General features: G+C 43.4%; 1 protein-coding gene and 1 long non-coding RNA gene across 3 annotated transcripts in view; one reads left to right on the top strand and one right to left on the bottom strand.

The window, feature by feature from the left end:
- The window catches only part of SEC24D (SEC24 homolog D, COPII coat complex component), a 116,492-nt gene extending 92,115 nt beyond the window's left edge, over positions 1-24,377 (bottom strand). The window contains exons 1-6 of one of the 2 annotated variants that reach the window (XM_070371942.1): positions 24,143-24,377; positions 21,792-21,950; positions 12,356-12,485; positions 6,689-6,837; positions 5,143-5,418; positions 4,472-4,602 (exon numbers count right to left, since the gene is read on the bottom strand). In XM_070371942.1, coding sequence (XP_070228043.1) covers positions 4,472-4,602; positions 5,143-5,418; positions 6,689-6,837; positions 12,356-12,485; positions 21,792-21,909 — 804 coding nt within the window. In that variant the 5' untranslated portion in view covers positions 21,910-21,950; positions 24,143-24,377. The remainder of the gene's footprint in view (positions 1-4,471; positions 4,603-5,142; positions 5,419-6,688; positions 6,838-12,355; positions 12,486-21,791; positions 21,951-24,142) is intronic. The other variant, XM_070371943.1, reaches the window with a different exon arrangement.
- LOC138988208 (uncharacterized) lies at positions 23,978-26,922 on the top strand. The gene is made up of 3 exons (XR_011464449.1): positions 23,978-24,023; positions 24,731-24,920; positions 26,500-26,922. It is a non-coding gene; the product is annotated as an uncharacterized lncRNA (long non-coding RNA).
- The last annotated feature ends 988 nt before the right edge of the window (positions 26,923-27,910 follow it).

The raw sequence follows: 27,910 nt of genomic DNA, 5'->3' as shown, positions 1-27,910 counted from the left end.
TTCTTGGAGCTGACATTCTAGTTTGGAAGACAGGAGATAAATGCATAAATCAGATACACCCTATGTGAGGTATAAGTGCTATGGATACGAGCGACGTGGATAAGGGTGCAAGTGAGCTCAGGGATGAGCAAACAGGACATGAAGGAAACGCAGAACTGAGCCATGCTCTGCATCTGCGTCGGGGAAGAGGTCTAGGCAGAGGGGACAGCATGTGCAAAAGCCTAGAGCAGGAGGACATCCGGCTGAGGAATACAGAGGCGGCTGGTGTGACTGATGCCACGCAGAAGAGCAGGGAGGGCCTGGGACACAACAGGGTGTGTGTGTGTGTGTGTGTGTATGTGTGTGGCTAGGTCACGGTACCCAGCACAAACACCAGTCCAGATCTTGCTGTGAAGGTATTTTTAAAAAATATATGATTAGAATTTAATCAGTAGACTTTGAGTGAAGCAGTGGGTGGGCCTCATCCAACCTGTTGAAGGATGAAGAGAAAAAGAGCAAGGTCCCCGGAGGAAGAGAGAATTTTGCTTCCAGACACCTTCAGACTCCAGCTGCAACATCAGCTCTTCCTGTGTCTCCAGCATGCTGGCCAGCCCAGCAGATATTGGTCTTGCCAGTCCCCGACAATCAAGCAAACCAATTCTTTAAAATAAATTTATTTCCATATAGAGACATATATCCTAGTGGTTGTTTTTGTTTTTGAGAACTCTAATATAGCGAACATTTTCTGGGAGGCTGTTCTTGAAAGGCCGTAAAGGATGGATTCCTGGGCACAAGTGGAGGTGACAAGCCCTGGTTAGGAGTATGGACAAGCTTATTCACACTAAGCAGGAAGAGGGGCAAACGGGCACAGACCCAGAGAGACGCGGAAATGAAGCATGCAGAGGGTCTCTCTGCATTTCTTCTATTTTCTCAGAAGCAAGGTGATCATTAAAGAGTCAGAATAGGGAAAGGTGGTATCAGAAGTTTCAAGAGAGAGGAAATGACAGTCATCCAGGGAAATGGAAGGGGGTCAGTTGAGATGTGTGATGGGCTCCAAACTTGCTGCACATTAGAATTTATAGAGAAACTTTGAAAAACCCCAAGGCCCAGTACAATTAAATCATAATGTGGCGGGCTGGTCGCAGGGCATCAGTGATTTAAAATGTTCCACCAGTTAGTATTTCACGCAGCCAGGTTTTAGAAAAACACAACTAAATGTTCACTTTCGTTTAGTGGTTATGAATTCAAAGTGAGACCAGCAAGCATGGCATGCATCTTTCTCGAGTTGTCATCACCTAACCAGAGTAGGTGGAAAGTTAGTTTAACAACACATGGGAATTTTCCAGATGAATCCAGTGGAGGGAGGGGGCAAAGGAATTCAGAGCGGAAGATGCAAGGGACAGATTTATAATTATAGATGACGGAGTCTAAGCTGCATAAGAGAAGTGAGAAGATGAAGGTGATGGGAATCAAGAAGAAATGGTAGTCTGTAAATCCTGGTGGGTGAAGTATTATGGGAGTTTGAGTCCTAAAGGGAATGAGCTGAAAAGATAAGAGGCAGTGGTTGCAGGATGGAATGTTTTCAACTGAGACTTTGAAGGTACACGGTCATTGGCAATGACAGGAGCCACAGTAAGACTAGATGTGGGGCAGATGAAAAGCACATCGGAAGGAAGGAAGATCAAGAACTGAGAGACACTGGAGATGGAAGAGTCTACAGACGGATAATAAAATTGCCAATAACTGCAACAGAAACAGTATTGGAGAGATTAACAACAAACCGGGTGTCAAAAGCCATCAGAGAATGAAGTGAAACGACCTAGAGAGACTGCAGATGTTACATACAAGCAGAGAAATAAGAAGTTAAACTGTAAATCACATAAATACATGATACTTCTTCAAATGGAATAATTTAATATTGGGTTGGCCAAAAAGTTCGTTTAGGTTTTTCCATACCATCGTATAGGAAAACCTGAATGAACATTTTGGCCAACCCAATATTAAGCTAGAAAAGTAATGGCTGGAAATATGATCATCAGTAAGGACACTGCATATGGGGCTTTCCCAGGGGCTCAGAAGGTAAAGAATCTGCAGGCAAAGCAGGAGACGCAAGTTTGGCCCGCGGGTTGGGAAGATCCCCTGGAGAAGGAAATGGTTACCCACTCCAGTATTCTTGCCTGGAGAGTTCCATGGACAGAAGAGCCTGGTGGGCTACACCCCATGGGGTCACAAAAGAATCGAACACAGCTTACTGACTAAACAACAAAAACTGCATATAGCAAAAGAATTGATCGAATTTAAGAATTTTGAGAGATGATGCTTATTCTAGACTATCTGGTGGACCCTAAGGGGAATCACATGAAACTTACGAGAGAGGCACAAGCAGTTTTGAGACTGACACCTGGAGGAAAAGACACAGAGAAGAGGGAAAGGTGATGTAACCACAGAGGCGAGGACTGGAATGATGAGACTACAAGCCAAATAAGGAAGAGACAAGGCTCTCTCACGGAGCTTCTGGAGGGAGCACAGCCCTGCCTACACGCTGACTTCAGACGTACCACCTCCAGAACTCAAAGACAAGAGAGTTCTGTTGCTTTAAGCTACTGAGTTCATGGTACTTGGCTACAGCAACCACAGAAAATGCACAGACCATCCTAGCCCATCCAGACTCCAGCCGAGCCTCTAGCTGACCCCACATGCACAAAGCAAGCCCAACCAAAATCAGTCAGATCCAGCCCCGATTAGCAAACCTGCCCAGACTCATGACCATTAATAAATAGCGCTTCTGAGCTACTAAGTTTTCTGATGATTTGTTAATACAAAAGTTAGGTTATAAATAATATAAAATATAAACATAGTATCTCTTAGTGCTCTTTAGTCTCTTTCTAAATTTTTCTACTTATGTTTATAAAACCACTTCAAAGATGAAAGTTAACTGTAAACGATTTCTTTCTTACTCCAAAGGAGTTTACATCCCTGCTCAGAGCCACAAGATGTCCAGTTTCTGAGGCAAACATTTACATCCCTCCACCACTGACGTCAGGCTTTGATATATGACTTGCTTCAGCCAAGGACGTGTGAGTGATTTTGATGTGTGTTACATCTGACTGGAAGCTTTAAGAGCTATTGCACCTTTTAACCAGTTTTCCTCCTTTTCTCCCTTTATCATGATAATACATGTCCCCATTAGGGATACCCCTTCACTTTGGATTCTGTAGTGATAAGGGCATATGGAGCAGAATCTAAAATCAAACTGCAGCTAATGCAGCTTACAGGTAACCTAGGTGATAAATAAATCTTTGTGGATGTAAGCTAAATTGAGGACTGTTTGATATGCAGACTAAACCTAATAAAGCTGACTGATACAGTACTAACGAGTATTCTTCTAAAGAAACTCACTTCAGTGGAGCAGAATAAGTTATAGCTCTAATTTTATTTAAACCAGTTTTTAAAAATATGTAAAATACTTTTGGGGAAACAGTAGAAACAGTGTCAGACTTTATTTTTCTGGGCTCCAAAATCACTGCAGATGGTGACTGCAGCCATGAAATTAAAAGACACTTACTCCTTGGAAGGAAAGTTATGACCAACCTAGATAGCATATTCAGAAGCAGAGACATTACTTTGCCAACAAAGGTCCGTCTAGTCAAGGCTATGGTTTTTCCAGTAGTCACGTATGGATGTGAGAGTTGGACTGTGAAGAAAGCTGAACGCCAAAGAATTGATGCTTTTGAACTGTGGTGTTGGAGAAGACTCTTGAGAGTCCCTTGGACTGTGAGAAGATCCAACCAGTCCATTCTAAATGAGATCAGCCCTGGGTGTTCTTTGGAAGGAATGATGCTAAAGCTGAAACTCCAGTACTTTGGCCACCTCATGCGAAGAGCTGACTCACTGGAAAAGACTCTGATGCTGGAAGGGATTGGGGGCAGGAGGAGAAGGGGACGACAGAGGATGAGATGGCTGAATGGCATCACCGACTTGATGAACGTGAGTTTGAGTGAACTCCAGGAGTTGGCGATGGACAGGGAGGCCTGGCGTGCTGCGATTCATGGGGTCTCAAAGAGTCGGACACGACTGAGTGACTGAACTGAACTGAAAATACTTTGTACTTTCACTCCTATGGGTGTCCTGAAAGGATCTTTTAGTTTCTGAAAATAGCATTTTTATATAGATATATTTTTACTACAAATGAATCATTAACTATCAATAAATACTGCTGATATACATGAGAATAAACATCAGTGGATCCTGCCAAGATTACATGATACCAAACAAGCCCACATAGGCTGCCTCTCTCATGGAGACCTCTGGTATACCATGACGCGCCCTCCCCACCCCGGACATCCACAGAGGGAAATGAGCCTCACCCACGTGATGGGTATTGTGCTCGGACGATAAAGGACAGGGTAAACGCAGACAGACTGAAGAGCTTCTGAGAACACTGAATGAAGAGTGGGTTCTTTGTGAGGGAGACGGACAGCAGAGCACTTACTGGGCTGGGAATGGAGTCGGGATCCAGCTTCTTCTGGGGCTGCGGTGGGCCGGCCATCTGTGCAGGCCCTCCTGGGAACCCTCCCGGGTAGGAGAGCTGTGCACCTGCCACTGGGGGACCGTAGTTAGCTGCTTGGAAGAAAGTTTAAAAAGAAATGACTATAACCCCAAAACGCAGATGGAGGGCTCACTGACAATACTATGCTGTTCAGTCGAGAATGCTGCATTTCTTATATTAAATAAGGCAGGGAATTAAAACAAACATCTACAGTTCTCCTCTTCTTCTTACTGGTTACACTATTCAAAAATAGTAAGGGATAGATGTCTAGTACGGAGAAGGCAGTGGCACCCCACTCCACTACTCTTGCCTGGAAAATCCCATGGATGGAGAAGCCTGGAAGGCTGCAGTCCATGGGGTCGCTGAGGGTCGGACACAACTGAGCGACTTCACTTTCACTTTTCACTTTCATACATTGGAGAAGGAAATGGCAACCCACTCCAGTGTTCTTGCCTGGAGAATCCCAGGGACGGGGGAGCCTGGTGGGCTGCCATCTATGGGGTCGCACAGAGTCGGACACGACTAAAGTGACTTAGCAGCAGCAGCAGCAGTAACATAGAAACAAACCTGATTCCCAATTAAGGGTACCCCCAGGTAACCCGAGGCGACCTTACCCTGCTGTGCAGGATATCCAGGGCCCAGGGTCTGTCCTGGGAGAGGCGTGGGCTGGTACTGGGCATTTGGAGGAGCAGGCCCAGGGAGCCCGTCTGCTCTGTGCGTTGACGGAGGCAACGGTGAGGCACCGGGACCGTTGAGCGCAGTGGGCGGTGGGGGCAGAATCTGAGATCCAGGCTGCAAAATGGATGGTTGTGGAGGCTGTGGAGGCCCCTGGAATGATGCTGCTGACACAGGGCCAGGTGGGCCCTGACTTGGGGGGGCCACCCCTGAACCTAGGCAAAAACAGAAGACCAGCCGACCTAAACACCATACTTCGCAACTCTTTCACTTCTACCACATATATACAACAGGGACACTCCTTTTCCTGAGTAAAGCAAGAAGGCACTCTTACAAGTCAATTTTTCCCCCACAAGAAGAAATCATCATTTGGAAAGTAACACAAATCCTATTTGGGGTATTTAATACAAGTGAAGAATTTTAAAAGAGCTACATTTATAATGATAGAAAATTAGAGGGATAAATTTTAACTCAGTTGTATCCACTTTTCATGATACATGGCATTAATTATCATGAAAAGTGGACTGGAAGCCTGGCGTGCTGCAGTCCACGGGGTCACAAAGAGTAGGACACGACTGGGCAACTGAACTTTGTCTGGTGCAGAGTATAGAAAACCATACAGAAGAAAAAAATTTTTTACATAACAAGCATTATTTACTCAGGTCAATAAATTATTTGCATCCTGTGCTTGACTTGATAGAATGGATTTTGGAAGTAGGAAGAAGTAACGAAGGAGAAGGGACTGGCAACAAAAATTCTATCCAGTCATATTTGAAGTTGTAGAACCAGATTATTTCTTCCTTCCCCTGATTATGTGAAACTGAGTTGCTGCTTTGAAGATTTATCCATTTTGAAACCAGTAAAAGGAAATATTCTGAGGGGAGTTTTACTGATACTTTTAAGAAACTAACGATAAGTAATGAAAACATTGGTCATCCAGATCAATGGCTGACCCTGCTGTTGTCCCAGAGAACATGTCCATGGCTCCTAAAATAGACAGCATTTCTACTGATGAACATCTCAGTACTGTAACTGTCTTCTCTATTAATCTTTTCTGCCTCACATCTGAGCTTCCATTCCTCCCATGATCTAAATGCAGAATTTAAAATGCACTGTGAAACTAAGAATATTATATTTTTGATTTGTGGGCCTCACAATAAACACAGGGTTAAAACTTACATTTCTTAAAGTAATTTCACTGTTCTAATGTTTATTTGTGAAGTCAGTATTTTTTGTTTTTTATTGGTGTAGTGTTGAATGTAAGGCATTCTGCAGGTCCTTCACTTACCTTGAAATAAATGGCAGCATAATTTGGAAAAAAAAATTACTGCCATACATAATACAGATAATTTATATGAAAACGTCCAAAATTAGTTCAATATGGTATACCAGAGATATTTCTATTTTGAATCTGAGGGAAAAGTTTCTTACTGAAAATACTCATGAGACAAGGCAGTCAATAATCATGAAAAATGAAATTGTTACCATAGCTGTTAATGTGCATAGCATTGAGCTGACTGCCCAGCTGGGCGACGGACGAAGTGGACCCTGGACTTGGATATGACGACTGTGTTGAGGGCGAGTATGGTGGGTAGGCGGGGGCCGCACTGTTGACAGGTGGAGGGCCAGGAAATCTGAGGGAGAAAAGGGGTGTTAATGTCGCACGCAAATGACATACAACAACTTGCAAAGTTCAATCAGCCTGTCTAGTGGGCACTAGGAAAACCACTGATATTGTATGATACATCTTTACCCTCGACATGAGCTCAAAATCAATCATGTAGCACCATCCCATATTTATGTTCACATGCTAAAGATATCAAGACACATGGCCAAAAAAAAAAAAAATTCTAATGGTCATCACTTAACAAGTTTTGGAAATCAATTTAGGAAGCTGAGTCCATTAGAAATCATCTATACTAGGGCTAATGATCAATCGGACAGAAACCAAGAAAACTAAAATGCTTTGTTTGTTGACTGTATCTTTATGATCACTTAGAATTAAGTTTTTGAGAACTGTGTTAAAGATATGCTTTGTAAATCCATTGCTTCATAAAAAGAAATCATTTCATTTTTTTCAAAAAATTATGCTCTTTGTCTTTTTCTGAAAACTCATTCATGGGGTTTCATAGGTAACAGGAAACATTTGCACACAGGCAGAATGTGCGTATGCTACAGAACACGTTAGGGACTGTAGCGTGAGGTCCAGCAACAGGGTTTGGGCTAACCAGAGAAGGCGGGCAGTATTATTCATTCTTTCGAGAAAAAACATTTCCCCAACATGTTCAGAAATATTTCATAGATGTTAACAATATTTCTTAAATATAAAATCCTGTGAATCACTTTTAAAGAGATAGTACAGACAGGATGAAATACGTTTCAAATAGAAGTAGGACAAGCATCCTCAAGTATTTCTTAACAAAAGGTTAAAGATTTAAAATACGGAATGAGAGACTGAACAACCATTAGCTATTACTTTTTGACCCATAAATGCCAACTTATCATTCACTGCCTAATACATATCCTAGGAGTTAGGCATCAGAAATTCACAAATTTTTTTTCTGACCAACCTAACTCTTAAACAGATTGGATTTTTTAAATTAATCAATTTTAATTGGAGGATGATTACAATATTGTGGTGGTTTTGCCATATGTCAACATGAATCAGTCAAGCAATATTATCAACTTAAAAGTAAAAATAAAATAGTATTGAAAGGATAACTTTTATTAAATAACTTTTTAATAAAAATATATTTTTAAAAGCTCTGATACACATATGAAAAGATTAACAAAACATCTTAAACATACAAAGTGGTTTAATATTTTTCAAGTTTCATTACTTTTCAAAATTAGTTTATTCAAGGCCATGTGGATCTCAGAGCTTCAGTGAGAATCCAGGCCCCTGATTCCTAACCTAAAGACTTGCTGTGTGAACTGGGACAAGCCATGTAATTCCTTGTAGCTCTCAGTTTTCAATCCATAAAAATGGAATGGTCCCTTTCCTGCTCTAAATACAATGTGGTTAGAATTAAAAATCATACAGATTTAAGTATTTCTCATTGATTACTCCATTCAGCATGTTTCTTGGTTAAGAAACATTTACTTTTTTTTTGCAAAAATGAATTCTATTTCTATATACTAGCAACATACAATGAGGAAGTGAAAGTTTAAAATACACCATTTATAATACCATTGAAAAACATACAATATTGGGAGTGAATTTAACAAAATAAGTGCAAAACCTCTATATGAGAAGATATAAATTATTGCTAAGAGAAATTAAACTAGACTTAAATAGAGGAATATACTTGTTTATGAATCAAAAGATTCAAAGTTATTAAGATATCAATCCTTTTCAAGTTAAATCTATAGATTTAACACAATTATAATGAAACTTAGAATAGAAAAGCTCCAATTACATATTTTAATTAACTGTTTCATTGAATGTCAGAAGAGGTAATCAAAAAGGACCATAAAGGATTATAACCTGAGGATTAATAAAATATGAGAACTGAGCCTCGGTTTCACCCCAAACCTCTCAAGAGATGACTCAGCTGTCTGTGGTCTGCTCAACCTCAAACACTTTTCATCTTCAAGTTAACAACAAACTGCCTAAGAAGTGAGTGACGTGCTGAAGTTTGTTAGAATCTGGAGATAAGGTACCAAATTTTTCAAGATTAGATAGATACAAAATCTAGATTTTTAAATACTAAGCCCATTGAATAAGATAAAAGCTCTGCCAAACCATCATTGCTTTACACATACACACAAAAAAGAAAAAGAAAACAACGATGTGTTCCTCTTATTTTTCTTGTTTTCTACTTTTCCATTGAAACCAATTTCTTGGTAGAGTCACCCTAGTAATAGCTTCAATTTGGGAAGACAAGTCTCCTTCCCACCTTCCCTCTCATGTAATTTCCCATTTCTTGGGTCAAAACAGAACACTTACAATTAAATTTTCCCTTAATAATTAAAAAATGGAACTTTAGGTTATAGATTTTATATAAGAAATTAATCCCACCCAGCAGTAACACACTGTAGAGAACTTTAGTACCATTTACAATTTTAAGACATTTATTTTGCCTCAGCCAAGATAAAAAAGCCAAATGACTAGGTATGATTTTTAAGTTTTAGAAAACTTTGAAATAGCAATATTTAAAAATAAAAACCATGATTTTAAAATTTAAGTCAGCATAATGACTTTATTCAACAGTTTAGATGTGGTAAAAAATGAAGAGACTTCTAGGATGGGTCCTCTCAGGACAAAGGACTCCTTGAAGTGCTATGATCATCACAAAAAGGCCACATGTGACCTTTGCTCTCTGACAACCCCTGTCATCAGGCTGGAATGACTCATCAGCACAGTCACTGGGCCCTTTGCCCTGCACTGAACTGCAGACACAGAAATGCGTCCTATGACGCTAGGGAGTCTCAACACAGGCTCAGCCTGAACACCAGATCTCTCCTTTTTTTTAACTTTTTAGTTTGTGTTAGGGTATAGCTGATTAACAAAGTTTGATAGTTCCAGGTGAACAGCAAAGGGACTCAGCCATACATAAACATGTACCCCTTCTCCCCCAAACTACTCCCCTGTCCAGGCTGTCACATAACATTGAGCAGAGTTCCCTGTGGTATACAGTAGGCCCTTCTTTGGTTATCCATGTACAGCAGTGCGTATATGTCAATCCCAAGCTCCCTAACTATCCCTTACCCCCATCTTTCCCCACCGTCAACCATAAATTCAGTCTTTATAGCTCCATTTCCAACCTTTAATTCAGTTTAAGCTGAAGCAATTGAACAGTACAGGAGGAGAAAGAGATGGGGCAAAATCTGTCAGTGTCTCCCTAGGAATCACAATATAGGCAGATTCCTCAACTGAGCTGTGATAGGTAGCTGCACTGAGCTAGCAGGCAGGGCAAGCAACAGAGACTTTCCAAGTCCAGTGAGCTGGTATCAATAACGGCTAATGCACATTGCCTTTGATGGGCGCTGTGCGCAGTGCGAGGTTCTCTGCATGGATTAATGACCAAAATCCTCACCAGCACATCTTTACTGCTACACCTGTGATGAGGAAACGAAGGCACACAGAGGCAGAGCAACTTGTCCAGCCAGAACTGCCTGAGCCACAAGTATCACACACGCCCGACCCCTACCATCTCTGCTACTCATCACTGTGGCAGATGCCGCGCAGAGCGCACAGCCACACAGCCAAGATCGTTCTGATGGCCAAGTCCATGATTTACCTGGGCTTCCCTAGTGGCTCAAAGGAGACCAGGCCCAGTCCCTGGGTCGGAAAGATCCCCTAGGGAGGAGAACGGCAATCCACTCCAGCATTCTTGCCTGGAGAATTCCATGGACAGAGGAGCCCGGGGGGCTACAGTCCACGGGGTTGCAAAGTGTCGGACACGACTGAGTGACTAACACACACACACACACAAGCAACCTAATTCAAGCAAAACAAGTGGAAATAACCAAAAAGTTCAAAGCAGTCTAGGCTATTTCTGGTGACTCGAATTTTAACTTCAAAGCGGCTGTTCTATTTTTGCATTTCTTTAAAAAAATAATCTGACCTGCTTGACAGTTCACAACAATGTACTTCTCCAGAACATCTTGCCTATATTCAGGACTGAGCATTCTATTTCTTCATTTTACAAGTGAGGAAAATGAGATCTAGAGGCCTAGGAACGTCACCAGCATCACAAGGGTAATGAACCAGAGGTAGCGTCTGGGTTCAACCTTCGCGTCCTCCCCGCAGGCCCCACCGCTACACTGTTGAGACGAGGGGCCGGAGGGGCATGACCTGAACTGGGGCCTTGGACTTCATGCTCCGTGTTCAAAGCACAGTCCCATGGAAACCAAATTTCTTAGACTCACTCATCCAGTGATCCCTACAATAACCTTCACTGCATCTCAGAGCTACCGTTTCAATGGAAAATGTTATCAGAACAAGAACCAGGAAATGACAGCCTCACGAATGCCCTGTCAGTGATGATTTAAACTGTGCCAGAGGGGGTTTCCCCATCAACAGGGACTAGGTCTCGAAAGGGTAACCCAAGGGCCTCACTACTGGCAGGGTCCAGAGCCCTCCAGAGGGCCCACTCCCCGACCCCCCAGCCCCAATCCTGCAGCCTGACAACCTAGGGAAGGGATCTGGGAACACAGCCTCTGGGTAATCCTTGGACAAATGCCAACGTAAAGACTGTCTACCGCTTAGCACTGGGATTCTCAACAGCAACACCTCACAGGACACACGGCAATGGGATTCCAGCCAGGAAGGTGTGAGGTGGGTTCCCCCTGCAGGGCACAGTCCCAAGCGGCTGCAGGGCTCCCAGCACGTCCCACATCCCACACCCTGGCTTCTCCGGGCCCACCTCCCACTTCTCCCTTCCTTAATTTATAAACACAAACAGATTGATTTCCCGGGTTGTTTTTAGTATCGCCCTGCCTTTCAAGAGTCCTTCACTGGCATCTGTGTGCCTTCCACATCAAATCCACAGTCCTCACCACTGGCCGCAATCTGATTTAATTTTTTTAAAGTATTTATTCAGCACCTACTGGCATTGAACTCAGTTCTGTAAAGGATTTAAGGGAACAGATGATTTAAAATTCCACTGGAGAATATAAAGCACAGACATCTGAAGGAATTAGAGATTAATACAAAGCACTAAGATGAACATGGGCTTCCCTGGTGGCTCACTGGTAAAGAACCGACCTGCCAACGCAGGAGACGTGGGTTCAATCCCTGGATTGGGAAGAGCCCCTGGAGAAGGAAATGGCAATCCACTCCAGTATTCTTGCCTGAGAAATCCCATGGACTGAGGAGACTGGCGGATAGAGTCCGTGGGGTCGCAGAGTCGGACACAACTTAGCAACTGAGCACGCATACACACAAGATGAATACAATTCCAAACTAAAAGCTACTGACACAAGTCATTTTCATTATTTTTTTTAACTGTATTGGTATTTTATTTATTAGCACTGGTTATTTCAATGTCCTAACTTTTTTAAACGCTTTGTTTCCTGACCGTTTTCCAATAGATCCTTTCGAGGCATCGAGAGGTCAAAGTTTCAATCGACAAACCTGCACATCCAATAGGGACCTGTGAGACAGTCTCAGCAGATGACACAGATGGGGGTTAGCCTCTAGCTCACCTTTGTGGAGGAGGACCTTGCGCATGAGCTCCGTTCTGGCCGAACTGATGGGGTCCAGGAGGCGGATGGCCCTGAGGCAACATCCCCCCAGGGGGAGCTGCCCCCAGAGGCCCCGCCGGCTTTATCATGCCTGCAAGGGAAGGACAGGAGCTTAGAAGAGTGTGAATGTGCAGGGAGAGAGAACACAAAGGTAACAGGTCAAAAATGGAAAGCAGGAGCGGCAGAACGGGTTAGGACAGGGTCTCCTTCACACTTGCTTTCGCCAGCACAGACTCACCCACACCAGGCTGCGGCATCACTGACCGCCACAGTGACAGGAGTGCGGACACCACTTTAACCAGAAACTAAAACAGAAGCAAATCTTTGTGTCTGGTAGAGAGGCACCCTGACAGAAATGCACCATCGCATAAAGACTGCCCGAGTACACAGTGAAATGCGCCCACTGGGTATCAGACTGCAAATCGGGGGAGAAAAACAGTATGAGGCCTCGCAAAGCGTAGTAACTCTAACTACAAGGGGAAAGGACCTCTGAAAATGCCTGAGTTACAGCATGAGGAAAGTGAATGGAGAAGGGCATCTGTTTCTCCCATGGATCCAGAGCATGGACCTCAGAGTTAATCATTTTTCCAGGATTCCCACGGGCTGGGTGACAAGCAGCTGAGGGCCTGCTCAAGTCATCTCAGTTTCTCATACAAACTACGAGACCACACGTGATGAAGATGCTCCCAGCAGTGCCCGTTTTAACTTACAAGCACCTCTTCTGCAACAGAGATCTTTAAAAGTTTCTCTTTAAAACTGTTCTCAAACATTTTTTCTCTCCTTCTTACAGAGAAATGGTGGTAAAGGAGAAAAATCACTGAGCTTGGGTTAGAGCAGTGTGATGGCCCATCCAGCCAGGCTGGGCAAGAAGTTTACCTCTGTGGGCCTCAGTTTCCCCTCACTGCAGAAGGAAAGGTTCAAACATGATTACCTGTGACACCCCTTTCAGACTTCAGCAAAGAAAAAAGAGAAAAAGTACATTTCTTCTATGTGTTTGTCCCTACTCCCATTCTGCTTGCTTTTGTTCCAGACCATTCAACTTTTCTTCTTCTAATTTTTATTGGAGTATAGTTGGTTTACTATGTTGTGTTAGTTTCAACAGCACAGCAAAGTGAATCGGTTACTATACATACACTCACTCTTTTTTTAGATACTTTCCGCATATAGACCATTACCGTGTACAGTAGAGTTCCCTGTGCTATAGACTAGATCCTTATTAGTCACCTGTTTTATATATAGTAGAGTGCATATGCAGAGAAGGCGATGGCACCCCACTCCAGTACTCTTGCCTGGAAAATCCCATGGACGGAGAAGCCTGGTGGGCTGCAGTCCATGGGGTCGCTAAGAGTCGGGCGTGACTGAGCGACTTCACTTTCACTTTCCACTTTCATGCATTGGAGAAGGAAATGGCAACCCACTCCAGTGTTCTTGCCTGGAGAATCCCAGGGATGGGGGAGCCTGGTGGGCTGCCGTCTATGGGGTCACACAGAGTCGGACACGACTGAAGTGACTTAGCAGCAGCAGCAGCAGCAGAGTGTATGTGTTAGTCCCAGTCCCCCAGTTTACCCTGCCTCTGCTCTGCTCCCTGGTAACCACAAGCTTTCTTTCTCTCACTCACTTTACTTTTGACCCCGTTCTCCTCTCTGGCATGGTCACCAGTGACCTCCTGGCTGCCTTCTGCGAACTCTTCCATTTGGCCTCACAGTGGTATTTCATACTCAACATTTCCTTTCTTCTTTCTTTCTTTTTTTTCCTTTCTTCTTTCATCTTCCGAGAAAGTTTATTCCCTTAGAAAGTAAGGAAAGTGACTGGATGACCCTACAGTGGCCCAGGAAGAATTTCTTATGTGGTCATAATAACCCTCTGAAGGGCATGCTCTCAGATGCCTGGGTAATCCAGAATGAAACATAGCCAGTGAAGTAGCAGTAGTCATGAATAATATTAGTGAAACTTATACAAAGGTTTCTTTTCTTAAAACTGATTTCCTCAAACTTAAGAAAAAATTTATATTAACTTTACCGTCACAGTTTTTTGTAGCCATTTTCCATATACCAAGAACAAAAACAACAAATATTATTCTTATTTTTACATACAGTTTATACCTCGAATCCAGCAGAGTTAGAAAAACATGAGACTTATAGCCATACAGACTGGAGTCTGCATTCTTCCTGTATCACTAAACACCTGAGACCCTAAAAAGATACTTTTTTTCTTTCAGAACCTAAACTTTTAACACCGTACCATGGCAACACTGTCCCCTGTCTCTGTGGATCATTCTGAGAATTAAACTAGGTAATGGGCATAGGAGCATCCAGAACAATGTCAGATATATAAAGGGAATCTCCCAAGAAATCTTAGTTTCTTCACCCTGGTCATACCTTTTGTCTCCTTTTTTCCAAAGATTTATCAATATAGTCTAACAAGATACATATATCATAATTATATGCACTCTTGTATTTTCATTCTTAAAACATTATTTTGGACAAAAATAGAAAATCTACAATACTAGCACTAATGCAGTAATAATTAAAGGCACTTCAAGAATCCAAAGATATTCTCATTCCTTAAATAGGTATGCAAACAGCAGTTTCATCAGCAGCTCTCATACAGCATCAAAAACTAGTTCTCGGAGTTATTCATGCCCTGGTATTTTCATGTGTACATGAGACGCATATATTTATAAACCTGTTTCTAAAAACCAAACCAAACCAAAAACAGTTCTTACACACTCAAGCAGAAATGTCTCACACAAATCTTACTAAAAGATTCTTTCCCTTTTATTTTTGGAAATCAACTCTGTAGCAATGATTCAAATTCATTCTTGTTCAACATACATTTAGTGTACCTTTGAGGCACTTAGAGCTCTTAGGGAACAGACAACCATGTAAACAAACAGTTACAGCCCCTGGTGACAAGTGTAAAATGCAGAGGAACTACTTAACACCTCCTATGGGAATCAAGAAAAGTTTAGACAGGAAGGCCTGCTCGTGGTGAATTCTGAACGGGCTGGAGCTGTCTTAGCACAGAGATAGGACAGGGGGTTCCAGGCAAGAGGCAAAGCTTAACTAAAGATCTGAGAGAGCGGGGTGTGATCAGGCAAAAGGCGAAGTGTTGACAGACGGTGGGGAAGTGGCCGGAGCAGAGGCTGTCCAGGTTGGCTGGGGTCAGATTACAAAGTCCCAGGTACCAATTGGACTCTATTCTTGGGGCAAAGGAAACCAGTATCACTGTTATCTGCACAGTCATAGTCTTTGGTCACATACCTGGCATTTTCATAACTGATCAGAGGTAAAGAGGAATCAGGTTATGAGAATTTCAGTATGAGAACCTTAATAGGAAAGCAAAACCATACCATGAGAAAGATCTAACTATGTTTATGCCCTCTTGATGAGGGTGAAAGAAGAAAGTGAAAAATCTTGCTTAAGACTCAACATTCAAAAAACTAAGATCATGGCATCTGGTCCCATCACTTCGTGGCAACTGGAGGGAGAGAAAGTGGAAACAGTGACAGACTATTTTCTTGGGCTCCAAAATCACTGCAGATGGTGACTGCAGCCATGAAATTAAAAGATGTTTGCTCCTTGGAAGAAAAGCTATGACTAACCTAGACAGCACATTAAAAAGCAGAGACATTACTATGCCGACAAAGGTCTGCCTAGTCAAAGCTATGGTATTTCCAGTAGTCATGCATGGATGTGAGAGTTGGACCATAAAGACGGCTGAGCACCAAAGAACTGATGCTTTCAAATTGTGGAAAAGACTCTTGAGAGTCCCTTGGACAGCAAAGAGATGAAACCAGTCAATCCTAAAGGAAATTGGTCCTGAATATTCATTGGAAGGATTGATGCTGAAGCTCCAATACTTTGCCTACCTGATGCAAAAAGCCAGCTCTCTGGAAAAGACTCTGATGCTGGAAAAGATTCAGGGCAAGAGGAGAAGGGGGCGGCAGAGGATTAGATGGTTAGATGGCATCGGTGACTCAATGGACATGAGTTTGAGCAAGCTCTGGGAGACAGTGAAGGACAGGGAAGCCTGACGTGCTGCAGTCCACGGGGCTGCAAAGAGTTAGACACGACTGAGTGTCTAACTCAGTCAGAACAACAACAACAATGTCCAAAGAAAAATATCTAAAATCATAAACTGGCCTTTAATGCAATGACTTTTTTTACAGACTAGCTTACGCAATACCAATTCTAATTCCTCTCTGGCTTTCCTTTCCATGTGGTCCTGAGCTGGAAAGATGGAATCTCCATTTCCTAGACTCTTACAGGCTGGGCTGCCATGTGCTCTAGAGACAGCTCCCGTGTAGAAAGGCAATGCTTACTGGCTGTCGGCTCCGTGACCGCAGAGTCCCAAGCCTGGTTCTCTGACTCTACTATTCTCTTAGCTTCCTGATACCCTTTTACAAATGTCTTTCTGCTAGACTGACCTCTGACCAAGACAACATCCCAGAAAAGCGTATCTTGGATTTGGCCCTGGATCTGACACACTGAAACCAAAATTAAAAAGCATTTGAGAAAGAAAGAAGTTTATCTAAAATAAACAAAGTCCCTATCATACGGGCAGAACCATAATGACTCATTTCTAAGGTGCTGTGGCTGGTGCTATTCCTACAAAAGTTCACTATTCATTAGAAGCCTCACCACAGCCCCTGGTTCCAGGACATCAACAGTTCCTGCTGCTCAGCTTCTAGACAAGTGGTCCTTCACCAAGGGTGATGCTGCTCCTGAAGGGACACTTGGTAAGGTCTAAGATTTTCGGTTGCAATGGCTTGGGACCCGGGGTGGGAGTAGAAGGGGGAGCACTGCTATCTGACGCTCCATAGAAGCCAAGGATGCTGCTAAAGGCCCTAGGATGCACAGCACGGCCTCCCACACCAAAGAATTAGCTGGCCCCAAACGTCAACAGTGCTGAGGACCCGAAACTGTGCTCCAGACAGCAGCGTGCCCACTGATTCCCTCCTCACAACTCTTTCTAATGCGGAATATAAATAAACAATATACGTGACCCTTCCCCACTTAAGATGCTTCACTGCACCCTACTGTCCTTAGAGCCACGGTGAACCTCTTGCAGGTCCTCAAAGGTGCCACCTCTCCAATCCCAGTGACCTGCCTCCCTCTCTGGCTGACCCTCACTCATCTTTCAGCTCCCCCCTTCCAGGAAGATTCCCTTCACCTGTAAGCCTTGGTTAGGTGCCCCTGCTGTGAGCTTCCATTCCACCCTCTACTTCCTCAAAATGGTTGGTCCCCTGCATTGTCACCATCAATTTCCTTAAAGCATGTCCCACTAGACAAGTCTGTACTGTCAGGATGGAGCTTGGGTTCGTTTTATTCATTGCTGCATCGCCACAGGTATTTTGCTCACCCAAGAGACCTGCTACATTGTCACTGCAGAGCACTAGCATCACATAACTGGCACAAAGGACAGTATGGTATGTAAGACATAGAAACCAAGACTTGGCATTGGCCAGATCTACGGTAGAACAGATAGTTCCAGGAACTACAGCTAAGTTCTCTGAGTCTGTCACAGAAAAAAACAGGTACACCAAAAGACTAGAAAAGAAGGTATGTGATGACTGAAGACTAAGAGATCTAAGGTCATTCAGCACAGAGAAAGATAGGCTAGGGTAATTTAGTGCCAGTTTTAAGTCATTAAACAAATATACCAGAATTTACAGAAGTGTATGTATACAGACAGAGTCTGATAGCCTGGTATCTGAGAACTGATAAGGAGAAAGAGGTTTAAATTAAAGCATGAGGATCTAATTCAACAAAATGGTGCTTTAGCACTGTGAACTCCTGAGTACTTGGCTGATGAATGCAGCAGCCGGTCGTCCACTCATTTGTTGAACGAACGCTGAGTGAGGACCTTTTGAACTGTTCAGGCACATCTGTGACACACAGTGCGGTAACTGGCAGCAAAGCCACACAGGGGTTGGAGAACACAGGAGGAGAAGGTTTATGAATGAGCTTGAGGAAGAACGGGAAGTGGTCAGAAACGTCAGCAAGCCCCACAGGTAAACTGAGTCTGGGGGAGGAGGGTAGGGCACACCCTGCAGGGAGACGGGTTAGAGGCCCTGAACAGAGGCACAGACCAGCTTCTGGAGGTGCCAGAAAGGCCTGAAGCAGAAGAAAGTCAGAATTAGATTTACAGGCTATAAAAGTCCCTCCAACACAGACCACCTGACCTGCTTCCTGAGAAACCTAAATGCAGGTCAAGAAGCAACAGTTAGAGCCGGACAAGGAACAACAGACTGGTTCCAAGTTAGGAAAGGAGTACATCAAGGTTGTATATTCTCACCCTGATTATTTAACTTGTATGCAGAGTACATCATGTGAAATGCCAGGTTGGATGAATCACAAGCTGGAGTCAAGACTGCCAGGAGAAATGTCAATAACCTCAGATATGCAGATGACACCAGCCTTATGGCAGAAAGGGAAGAGGAAATGAAGAGCCTCTTGATGAAAGTGAAAGAGGAGAGTGAACAAACTGGCTTAAAACTCAACATTCAGAAAACTAAGATCATGGCATCTGGTCCCATTACTTCATGGCAAATAGATGGGGAAACAGTGACAGACTTTATTTTTGGGGGCTCCAAAATCACTGCAGATGGTGACTGCAGCCATGAAACTAAAAGATGCTTGCTCCTTGGAAGAAAAGCTATGACCAACCTAGACAGCATATTTAAAAAACAGAGACATTACTTTGCCAACAAAGGTCTGCCTAGTCAAAGCTATGGTTTTTCCAGTAGTCATATGGATGTGAGAGTTGGACCATAAAGAAAGCTGAGCACCGAAGAATTGATCCTTTTGAACTGTGGTGTTGGAGAAGACTCTTGAGAGTCCCTTGGACTGCAAGAAAATCAAACCAGTCAATTGTAAAGAAAATCAGTCTTGAAGTTTCATTGGAAGAACTAATGCTGAAGCTGAAACTCCAATACTTTGGCCACCTGATGTGAAGAACTGACTCATTGGAAAAGACCCTGAAGCTGGGAAAGATTGAAGGCAGGAGTAGAAGGGGAAGACAGAGGACGAGATGGTTGGATGGCTTCACTGACTCAATGGACATGAATGAGTTTGAACAAGCTCCAGGAGTTGGTGATGGACAGGGAGGCCTGGCATGTGGCAGCCCATGGTTTCTCAAAGAGTCGGACATGAGGGAGCGACTGAATGAACAGAACACAGGACTGGACTGTTTGGAGAAAGGCTGGAGAGAGGATGTGGTTAGGAGACAACGTTAGTCATCCAGGTGAGAGGTGGATGGTTGGAGCAAGAACAGTGACTACCAGGTAGAAAGGAGGAAGCAGGAAGAAAAGATTGACAATCACCCCCAAAAGAATTTGGATTATAGAAGGTAAAAGGAGAGATTTTTTAAAACAGTGAGAAGTTCTAATTTAGATAGCTGAATGAATGATAGCTGCTCGGTGAGTATGGAATGCCAGAAAAAACATGCTTTGTGAAAAAATATACTAAGTTATTTTGGACATGATGAGTTTAATATACCCACCTAAACAGGTTGGCAACTGAAAATACAGATCTGGACCTTAAGAAAGTCATCTGGGCTGGAGGAAAAGATCTGAGAGACTAGCCCTTCATATGGAATAACACAGTTAAGGGAAAAATCTACAGAGAGGGAAAGAAGGGTGAAGCCAGAACAAAGAAGCAGAATCAGCACCACTTAAGGGTCATGTGGGGAAGTGGGAACCCCTTAGAGGAGCTGTCCAGAAAGCCACCAAGAAAAATAAAAGGACAGAGTCATTGAAACCAAAGGAGAAAAGAGTTTTGTATAAACAAAAGCAGTAAACGGTGTCAAATTCAAGAGCACAAGACAGTGTCTACTGCCTTTGGTAACAGGAGGTCACCAACAACCCTAGTGGGAGAAGGGGAAGGGTGGACAGGGCCCAGGCTATGGAGCAGAGAATACACTGAGCCATGGAGGGCTGCAAGGCAAGGATGGGGCATGAGGGAGTGGACTGAGGACTTAAGAAATGGCTGTGAAGAGAAGGAGGAAAAGTGAGTAACACTGAATGTTTTACTTAGGTGTCTATTCAAGTTTGCTGCTTGTTTTCTCAAGGGACTGCGGTGTGAATCCCAGTTACACCACCAGCTCTGTACCTTGGATAAATCATGGTATTTCAGACATCCAGTTTTCTTAGCTGCAAAATAAGGCTAATAATCTACTGAACAGCATTGAATGAGGGTTAAATAAAATTATTCACATAATTCTTTTAGGGCCAGTTTATGATACATGATAAGCACTCAAAAAAAAAAAAAGCAATGCATAATGATAATTATATATAAATGCTGAGGGGGAATGAACCACCAGACAGAAAAGAAATTGGAGAAAGATGGGTTAAATGGTTCTTACAGGACCCAGATCAAGAAATGTTATGGGGAGGACTGAACCTGGACAAGATGACGATGCCTCATCTGGAGGTTTTTAAAACCCAGACTAAGTCAGAAGAGCGACTTCCCACAGGAAATTCAGTCTCACAGCATCTTCTGCTGCAACTGTGCGTGGCTGCTACCATCAAGCCTCCCTAGAGGCTTTCCTCACCCCTGGCTGACTCTGCACTCCACACAAGCTACCCAGCAAGGCCTGGATCCTATATCCCTGAGTCAGTCCTAGTAAACCTCCAGAGATACTCAATTATTTATACACAGCCAGTCCCAAGAACTGTCTTTCACAAATATTTTTAGGGAATCTGGGGTCATCAGCACTGAAACAAGCTATTATTAGCCTCCCTGCCGACCCTGAAACTTGGCCCCTCAGGGCAGCCCCTTGAAAATGGGAGGTGATCTTATCATGTCAGCTGCCATAAGAGCAACAGGAGTCCCACTCCATGACTCCTTCTCCCACCTCTGCTCCAAAAACCAAGATTCCTTGCTGGGCACCAAATTTTAGGGCAACCAATATTATTTAATAATGATTTAAAGCAAGGCCATGTTTTTCTTATTATTATCATCACTGAATAAACTTCAGCATACAAATCTAATGAGATTTTTCCAATATTAGTATATGTATATATTTAACATACATATATTTAGTATATAGTGTATATACATACATATATACACATATATGTGTATGTATATATAATTTGTGGGGGTTTTAGTGTTTGTAATAACCTCACACTACCGGTTAATAATAAGAGCAAGTCTAACAGTAAAAACGAGACACTCAGGAAGTGTCTTTGTTTTCATCTATATTTAAAAAATAAACCTCTATGCAAAAACCAAAGTGATAAGATAGGCTTTTCCAAATAATCCTATAAGCTCAAACCACTGCATTGTCTATAATTAACATTCAACTCTTCCAAAGCTGCTCTTTAAGAATATCTTATGTCTCCGAGCTTGAGATTCAATAATCACACACGCGTCAAAATAGTGCACCTTACCTGGTGGAGAACCTGCATGAGACGGGTCCCCATAGTGCCCATAATGCGGTGGAGAAAGGCCAATTCCAGGCTGGGACTGAGAATAGGGAGGTGTAGCCACATAAACTTGCTGGCTCATTATGAAAATATCATTCCAAGGAATAGTTCTATGAAAGAACCCTGTAACAGAAGGAAAAAGAAAAAACATCAACATGAGAGTTTGAGTCACTTAATGTTATTAAAAATATAAACACTGTTAATAAATGTTTACAATAGTCTGAAGAAAGGTACAGTTATCAAGTACATGAGACAGCTTCATATCAAACAATATTATTTTCCCCTAAAAAGGCTCTAACCACAGCTCTATGGAACTCAGTAACTCACTTCCATAGCCCTAGGCAAATGCACAGGCATTAAATCCTGAATAACAGCTGCCAATCCCTTTCTCATTGTAAGCCTAAACTGTGTCACAGAGAGTCTCTCATAAATGTATCTACTATCTTGGTGCCTTTTGTTTCCAGGGCCCTGTTTCAGCATAGAGAGTGTCACTGGCAATAACCACATGTCAATGTCACTGACTGACCAGACTTGCCAGTAGCCTGCAATTGGATGTTCTGACTTGTGTCATTTTAGTGCTATCCTAATTACTAACTTTAACAAGGCAGTTAGGATAACGGGGGAAAAAAAGTCCAACAGATACAGTAGAAAATAAGTTGATAATGGACTGATTTTATGAGTCATATATTGATGAAGCCAAGTGGCAGCCTACAACTATTTGAGAGTTGTCAGTGGTTTCTCAGGCAAAGACGACAGACTTTCTTTCTAATTTAAATACCACACCTCTAAGAATACATGCACATATATTTAAAGAATGAAGGGGGAAAAGTCCAATTGTACATGTGTTTAAGCACACACACACAGCTCACAAATACAATAGATCCATCTTGATTCTATTCAGAACCAAAACATCAACGTTTTTAAAGCTGACATTTTCCTCCAGGTTTCATAAAAGAAGAGGCATTTCATAGAACTAGTCTTAAGAAGAAAAATTATAACAGAAAAAGCTCTGAATCCCAGCAAGAGAAGTGGGTTTACACTACACATCTGCTCATCCTTAGCTGTGTGACACAGAATAAGCTGAAGAACCTCTCTGAGCGTCAGTTCTCTCTTACAAAATGAAGCTTCTAAAGCCTTTCCAGATAAAAAACAACGGTTCTGCAATTTCTTTCCACTTTCTTCACCCAGCATTGGAATATTTTTCCTTTTGCTATTTTACGATGCTATCTTTTAAACTATAAGGTCAGTGAAACCGGCTACGGTTTGAAACATATTCAGGAAACTGCATTCATTTGGTTTCAATTTCATGTTAAACTATACGATTCCAAAATGAAAGCAACTGAAGTAAAAATACCGTAAGATCACTTTATTCTCCTTGGGAGGGGAGATCTAAAAAAGAGGAGTAATAGGCCCCTGGGTCCACTGTGTTACTGACAACACATCTTCCCTCCTCCCACTTAGCGGAGAGAGACGTGGCAGCCTGAGCTTGGGTCAAGCTCATCCAACCAAGTGCATTTAGGAAGTCAGCAGGAACACACCTACGCAGCAGCCTGTTGCTGAGTGACAGAAAGGAAAGGCAGGGATGTTCACTCGAAAGAGCAGGAAGCAGTCGGGTGCCTCTTCAACCGGTCCTGGCAAGGAATTTGCTTTCTCACTCAACCCAGTCTGCCACGTCAAACTTCCTCACACTGGAGCACCAAGTTACAGAAACCTGACTCAGCTTCAAGCGGCAACATGGCAGAAAGCCACTTGGCACGAGCAGGCCGAGCCTCAAAATCTGGGATTCCAAGCCCAGGACAACCCCCAGCCCGCTGTCATTCGCCCGTTCTCACCAGATGCACGTCTTACCCTGGACCCAGCTGGGATTTGGACAAATCAGTTTCACTGTCAGGCTGTCCCGAAGCTTGAGGATACATTTGCCATGATCACAAAATGAGTATTTCCAGCATTCCCTCCTTCCAAGGAAGGGGAAATTAAGTTGATACGGAGATAAAAACACCGCGGGCAGTAACGCTGGAATACCGTGGCTACTGAGGACCCTAACCTGGGAGTTTCAGCATCCCCAGACACAAAGATACGGGCGCGGGGGCGGGTAAAAAATGCCTACGCCCCCCCACCCCCCCGCCCCCCAGTATTAAACTACACGAAAGGACTGAAGGAGCAAAGCAGGAGGGCTCCTCCGCTGCCCCGCCACAGGTGAGCATCCTGTCTCTCGCCACCGCCCCACCGCACCCCCAAGCCTGGCACCGCAACCCCCACAACTGTGTCTGGGGAAGGGTCCCGCCGCAGCGCAGCCAGGCTGGGCGCGGCATTACCTGCTTGGCAGCCGCCCGCCGCCGGGCCTCTGAGAGCCCGCGCTCTGGCCGCAGTGCCGGCTGCCCGGGTGACCCTGCTCCCGCGGCGGCCGCTGCTCCCGCCGCGCCGCGCCTCGCCTCGCCCCGCGCCGGCGTCCCCGCAGGCTGGTCTCGCTCGCCGAGTTGCAGCCGGGCTGGGAACTGCCACGTCAAAGCCTCTCCCGGTGGCGCGCCCCCGGCGCCGGGCTCCGACCAGCGGCCGCGCTCCCGGCGGCGCGCGCGCACAGACGCCGGCGGGGCGGGGCGGGGGCGGCTCCCGCCGCCCGGCGCGGCGCGCGCTCTGGCTGAGCGTCCTCCTCTTTTTGCTCTTTTCTCCCCTTCCTGTTTTGTTTGTTGGTTCGTTTCCCTCCAGCAGGTCAAAGATATTAACGCTGTGGCTAAATTAGAGCCACAGTTTCACCGTGGATTCCCGTAGGAAGGAGGGAGTTTGTATTGAGGGTACATTCATTCATTCAACAGGTTGCAGGTTCAGCTGTTCATTCAATACGTATTACTTGAGTCATAATAATATTTACTAGTAACAATGATGCTTATAATAATATTTACTAGGATATTTTGGGTTCTGCACTGCCGACATGGGAAGGTACACGCTTCGGGATCTCGAAGAGATTGCAGTCTAGAGGCGAATCTGGCACGTGTAGAGACTTGACTCACTCCACGAGGCACTACAGAGGAAAGCAACGCCCAAGACAGCTGTCAACGCGGCGCAAAAACCGAGGAAAGGACGTCCGAGCTAAAAGTATGGGAAGGGGGATCTTCACCAAAGCTAGGATTGCTAGATTTCTGTGTATTCCTTCAACGAATGTCTGCATATTCGTTGTCTGTAAAGTAGAATGACTGATTCCACCCCAAAACAGGGATCGCTCCATGTATAAGCACTCAGTGTTATGAGAGAGAGCTGAGAAGGGCAACCTGTGTAAGACGTGGAGCTTGACCTCTCTGTGTAACCTTAAAAATCAGTACCATCTGGCTGCTTTCTCACAACCCCCCCACTGCTAAATAGGCCTTCAGCCAATCCAAGGCTGGTGTAGCTACCACTTTGCTCAAAGAAAAGGACCACCAGACCAGTGTTTTGTTCTCAAAATACACTTTTTTCTGGGCAACAAGAAAGTGAAAGCGACTTGACAAATTTCTTTTACTGATGATATGTTTAGGTAAAAACTTGCATGAGCATGATGCTTCTGCTGAAATGCTCCATGAGTTTGGCAGGCATTTTATGCTGTTCCAGCCTAGTGAAGACTAATGGTCCCTTTCCCCATTTTACTTTTGTTAAGATGTTAACGTGTGGTTAACCTGGTTGAATCTGCCTACGTCCAGTTCAACACTGGTCAGGTTTGAAAAATCTACAATGAAAATTGTTTTACATTAGGTTTCTTAAATTCTTAATATGATGGAAATATCTGATGGAGTTTAGAAAGCTCTACCTAAGCTGAAGCAGTGCAACTTGAAAAAGCAATTTAAAAAAATAAAAATTTTCATATCATAGCCATGTCACAATGTAGGAAAGAATCACTTGGAATTGGGAACACAGTGATGACTTGGTTAGCTTGCAGCTCCTGTAAAATCACAAAATTTGGATTTGTACATTTGATCTCTCCCCTTGCTCAGGGCACCAGAAAGAAACAATTTGTGGTTTCAGTTCTAAGACAGTTTTGCATTCCTAACTATTTAAAGCTGGGAAGGATTTGAGAGAGATTGATATTCAACCAAATATTCAGTGAGGACTGAATTCAACCCCAATCATTTTGTTGATTAATACACTGAGGCTCGGGAAATGGAAATGACTTACTAATCTTAGAGTCAGTTGGAAGTCATGCCTTCTGATTCTAATCCCAAAGTTCTTTTCACCACATACTCTCTTCTTTTTGATATTACTCTGAGGTACTATTCTCTATTAACTGGTTCTGCATTTTTCATGTTACTGCTTTATATTCAAACTTTCAAATGACAAAAATAGTAATTAACCACACAAGTCCACCAGTGACTGGAGTTCCTAATCACAAATCTCTTTTTCCCTATTCTGGTTTCAGTCCCCCTTCCCTTCTCATGGCCCCTAGTGCCCATGGCTTAAGTGACTAACTTCTTAGCTTATTCCTGTGGTTGAAACACTGACCTTCACTAGACCTGAGGGTCAGCCTGGATTCCCAGCCCTCCTGGGTTTCACTTGAGCTATTTCTACCTGAGATCAGCTCTGATGTTCCATATGTAATTAACTTGGTCACTCTGGTAACCATATCATAATTGAAAGGTGAAGTCACAGGGAACATCTGTGTGCTGGTGTTCTGTGTTCTTAAGGTCTTTCTGTTATAACTTTAAAGGAAAAAGAAGGAAGAGAGTCAACTCTGCAAAAGACCACATAGAAAGAAGAAATTTCCTGACAACAACTCAGAGTTCTGATAGGTGGCCTTTGGAAAGTTAGAATTATCATACTCTAAGTCCTTGGAAGGAAAGTTATGACCAACCTACATAGCATATTCAAAAGCAGAGACATTACTTTGCCAACAAAGGTCCGTCTAGTCAAGGCTGTGGTTTTTCCAGTGGTCATGTATGGATGTGAGAGTTGGACTGTGAAGAACGCTGAGTGCTGAAGAACTGATGCTTTTGAACTGTGGTGTTGGAGAAGACTCTTGAGAGTCCCTTGGACTGCAAGGAGATCCAACCAGTCCATTCTGAAGGAGATCAGCCCTGGGATTTCTTTGGAAGGAATGATGCTAAAGCTGAAACTCCAGTACTTTGGCCACCTCATGCAGAGTTGACTCATTGGAAAAGACTCTGATGCTGGGAGGGATTGGGGGCAAGAGGAGAAGGGGACGACAGAGGATGAGATGGCTGGATGGCAACACCGACTCGCTGGACATGTTTGAGTGAACTCCAGGAGTTGGTGATAGACAGGGAGGCTTGGCATGCTGCAATTCATGGGGTCGCAAAAAGTCGGACACGACTGAGCGAGTGAACTGACCTGAACTGAAGCATTTATGTCACTTAATAAATTTGGAGATGTCTAATTCCAAAGCTACAATTTGAAGAAGCTTTGTATTTAAAAAAGCTGAAATGGTCAAGATCTGGGCTTTGTTAAATACATGGAAGCATAGTAAATTAGGCCATGTTAAGTGGGGCTGGGGAAAGGGTACATGGTGGGCTAACAAACAATAACAGTAACGGTAAAGTTCAGGTGTTCATCAAGCCCCAACACCAAGGTGTTCTGGAATTATTTTTTAAAAATAAAAGCTTTATTGAGCTATAATTGACTATTACTCATAATTTCTACTGATAGATTTGCCTCTTCTGGACCATTCATATAAATGGAGTCCTTTGTGACAATCATTTTATGAGTTCATTCGTGTTATAGTATGTTTCAGTACTTTTTATTGCCAAATTGTGTAGATATAGCAGATTTCATTTATCCTCCCATCGATTGATGGACATTTAGGTTTTGTTTTTGTCATTATTTAGTCACTAACTGGTGGCCTACTCTTTTGTGACTCGATGGACTGTAGCCTGCCGGGCTCCTCTGTCCATGAGATTTCCCAGATAAGAATACTGGAGCAGGTTGCCATTTCCTTCTCCAAGGGATTTTCTCGACCCAGGGACCAGACTCCTGTTCCTACCTGCATCTCCAGCTATTATGAATAATTCTGCCATGAACATTCATGTAGAAGTTTTTGTTTGGATATATGTTTTCATTTCTCTTGGAATTTTAATTCTCTACACTGTACGTAAAAACAAAAC

Source organism: Bos mutus, chromosome 6 (genome assembly GCF_027580195.1).
Source record: "Bos mutus isolate GX-2022 chromosome 6, NWIPB_WYAK_1.1, whole genome shotgun sequence".
Classification (NCBI taxonomy): domain Eukaryota; kingdom Metazoa; phylum Chordata; class Mammalia; order Artiodactyla; family Bovidae; genus Bos; species Bos mutus.
The sequence above is the reverse complement of the archived record's forward strand: the minus strand, read 5'-3'. Positions and strand labels throughout refer to the sequence as shown.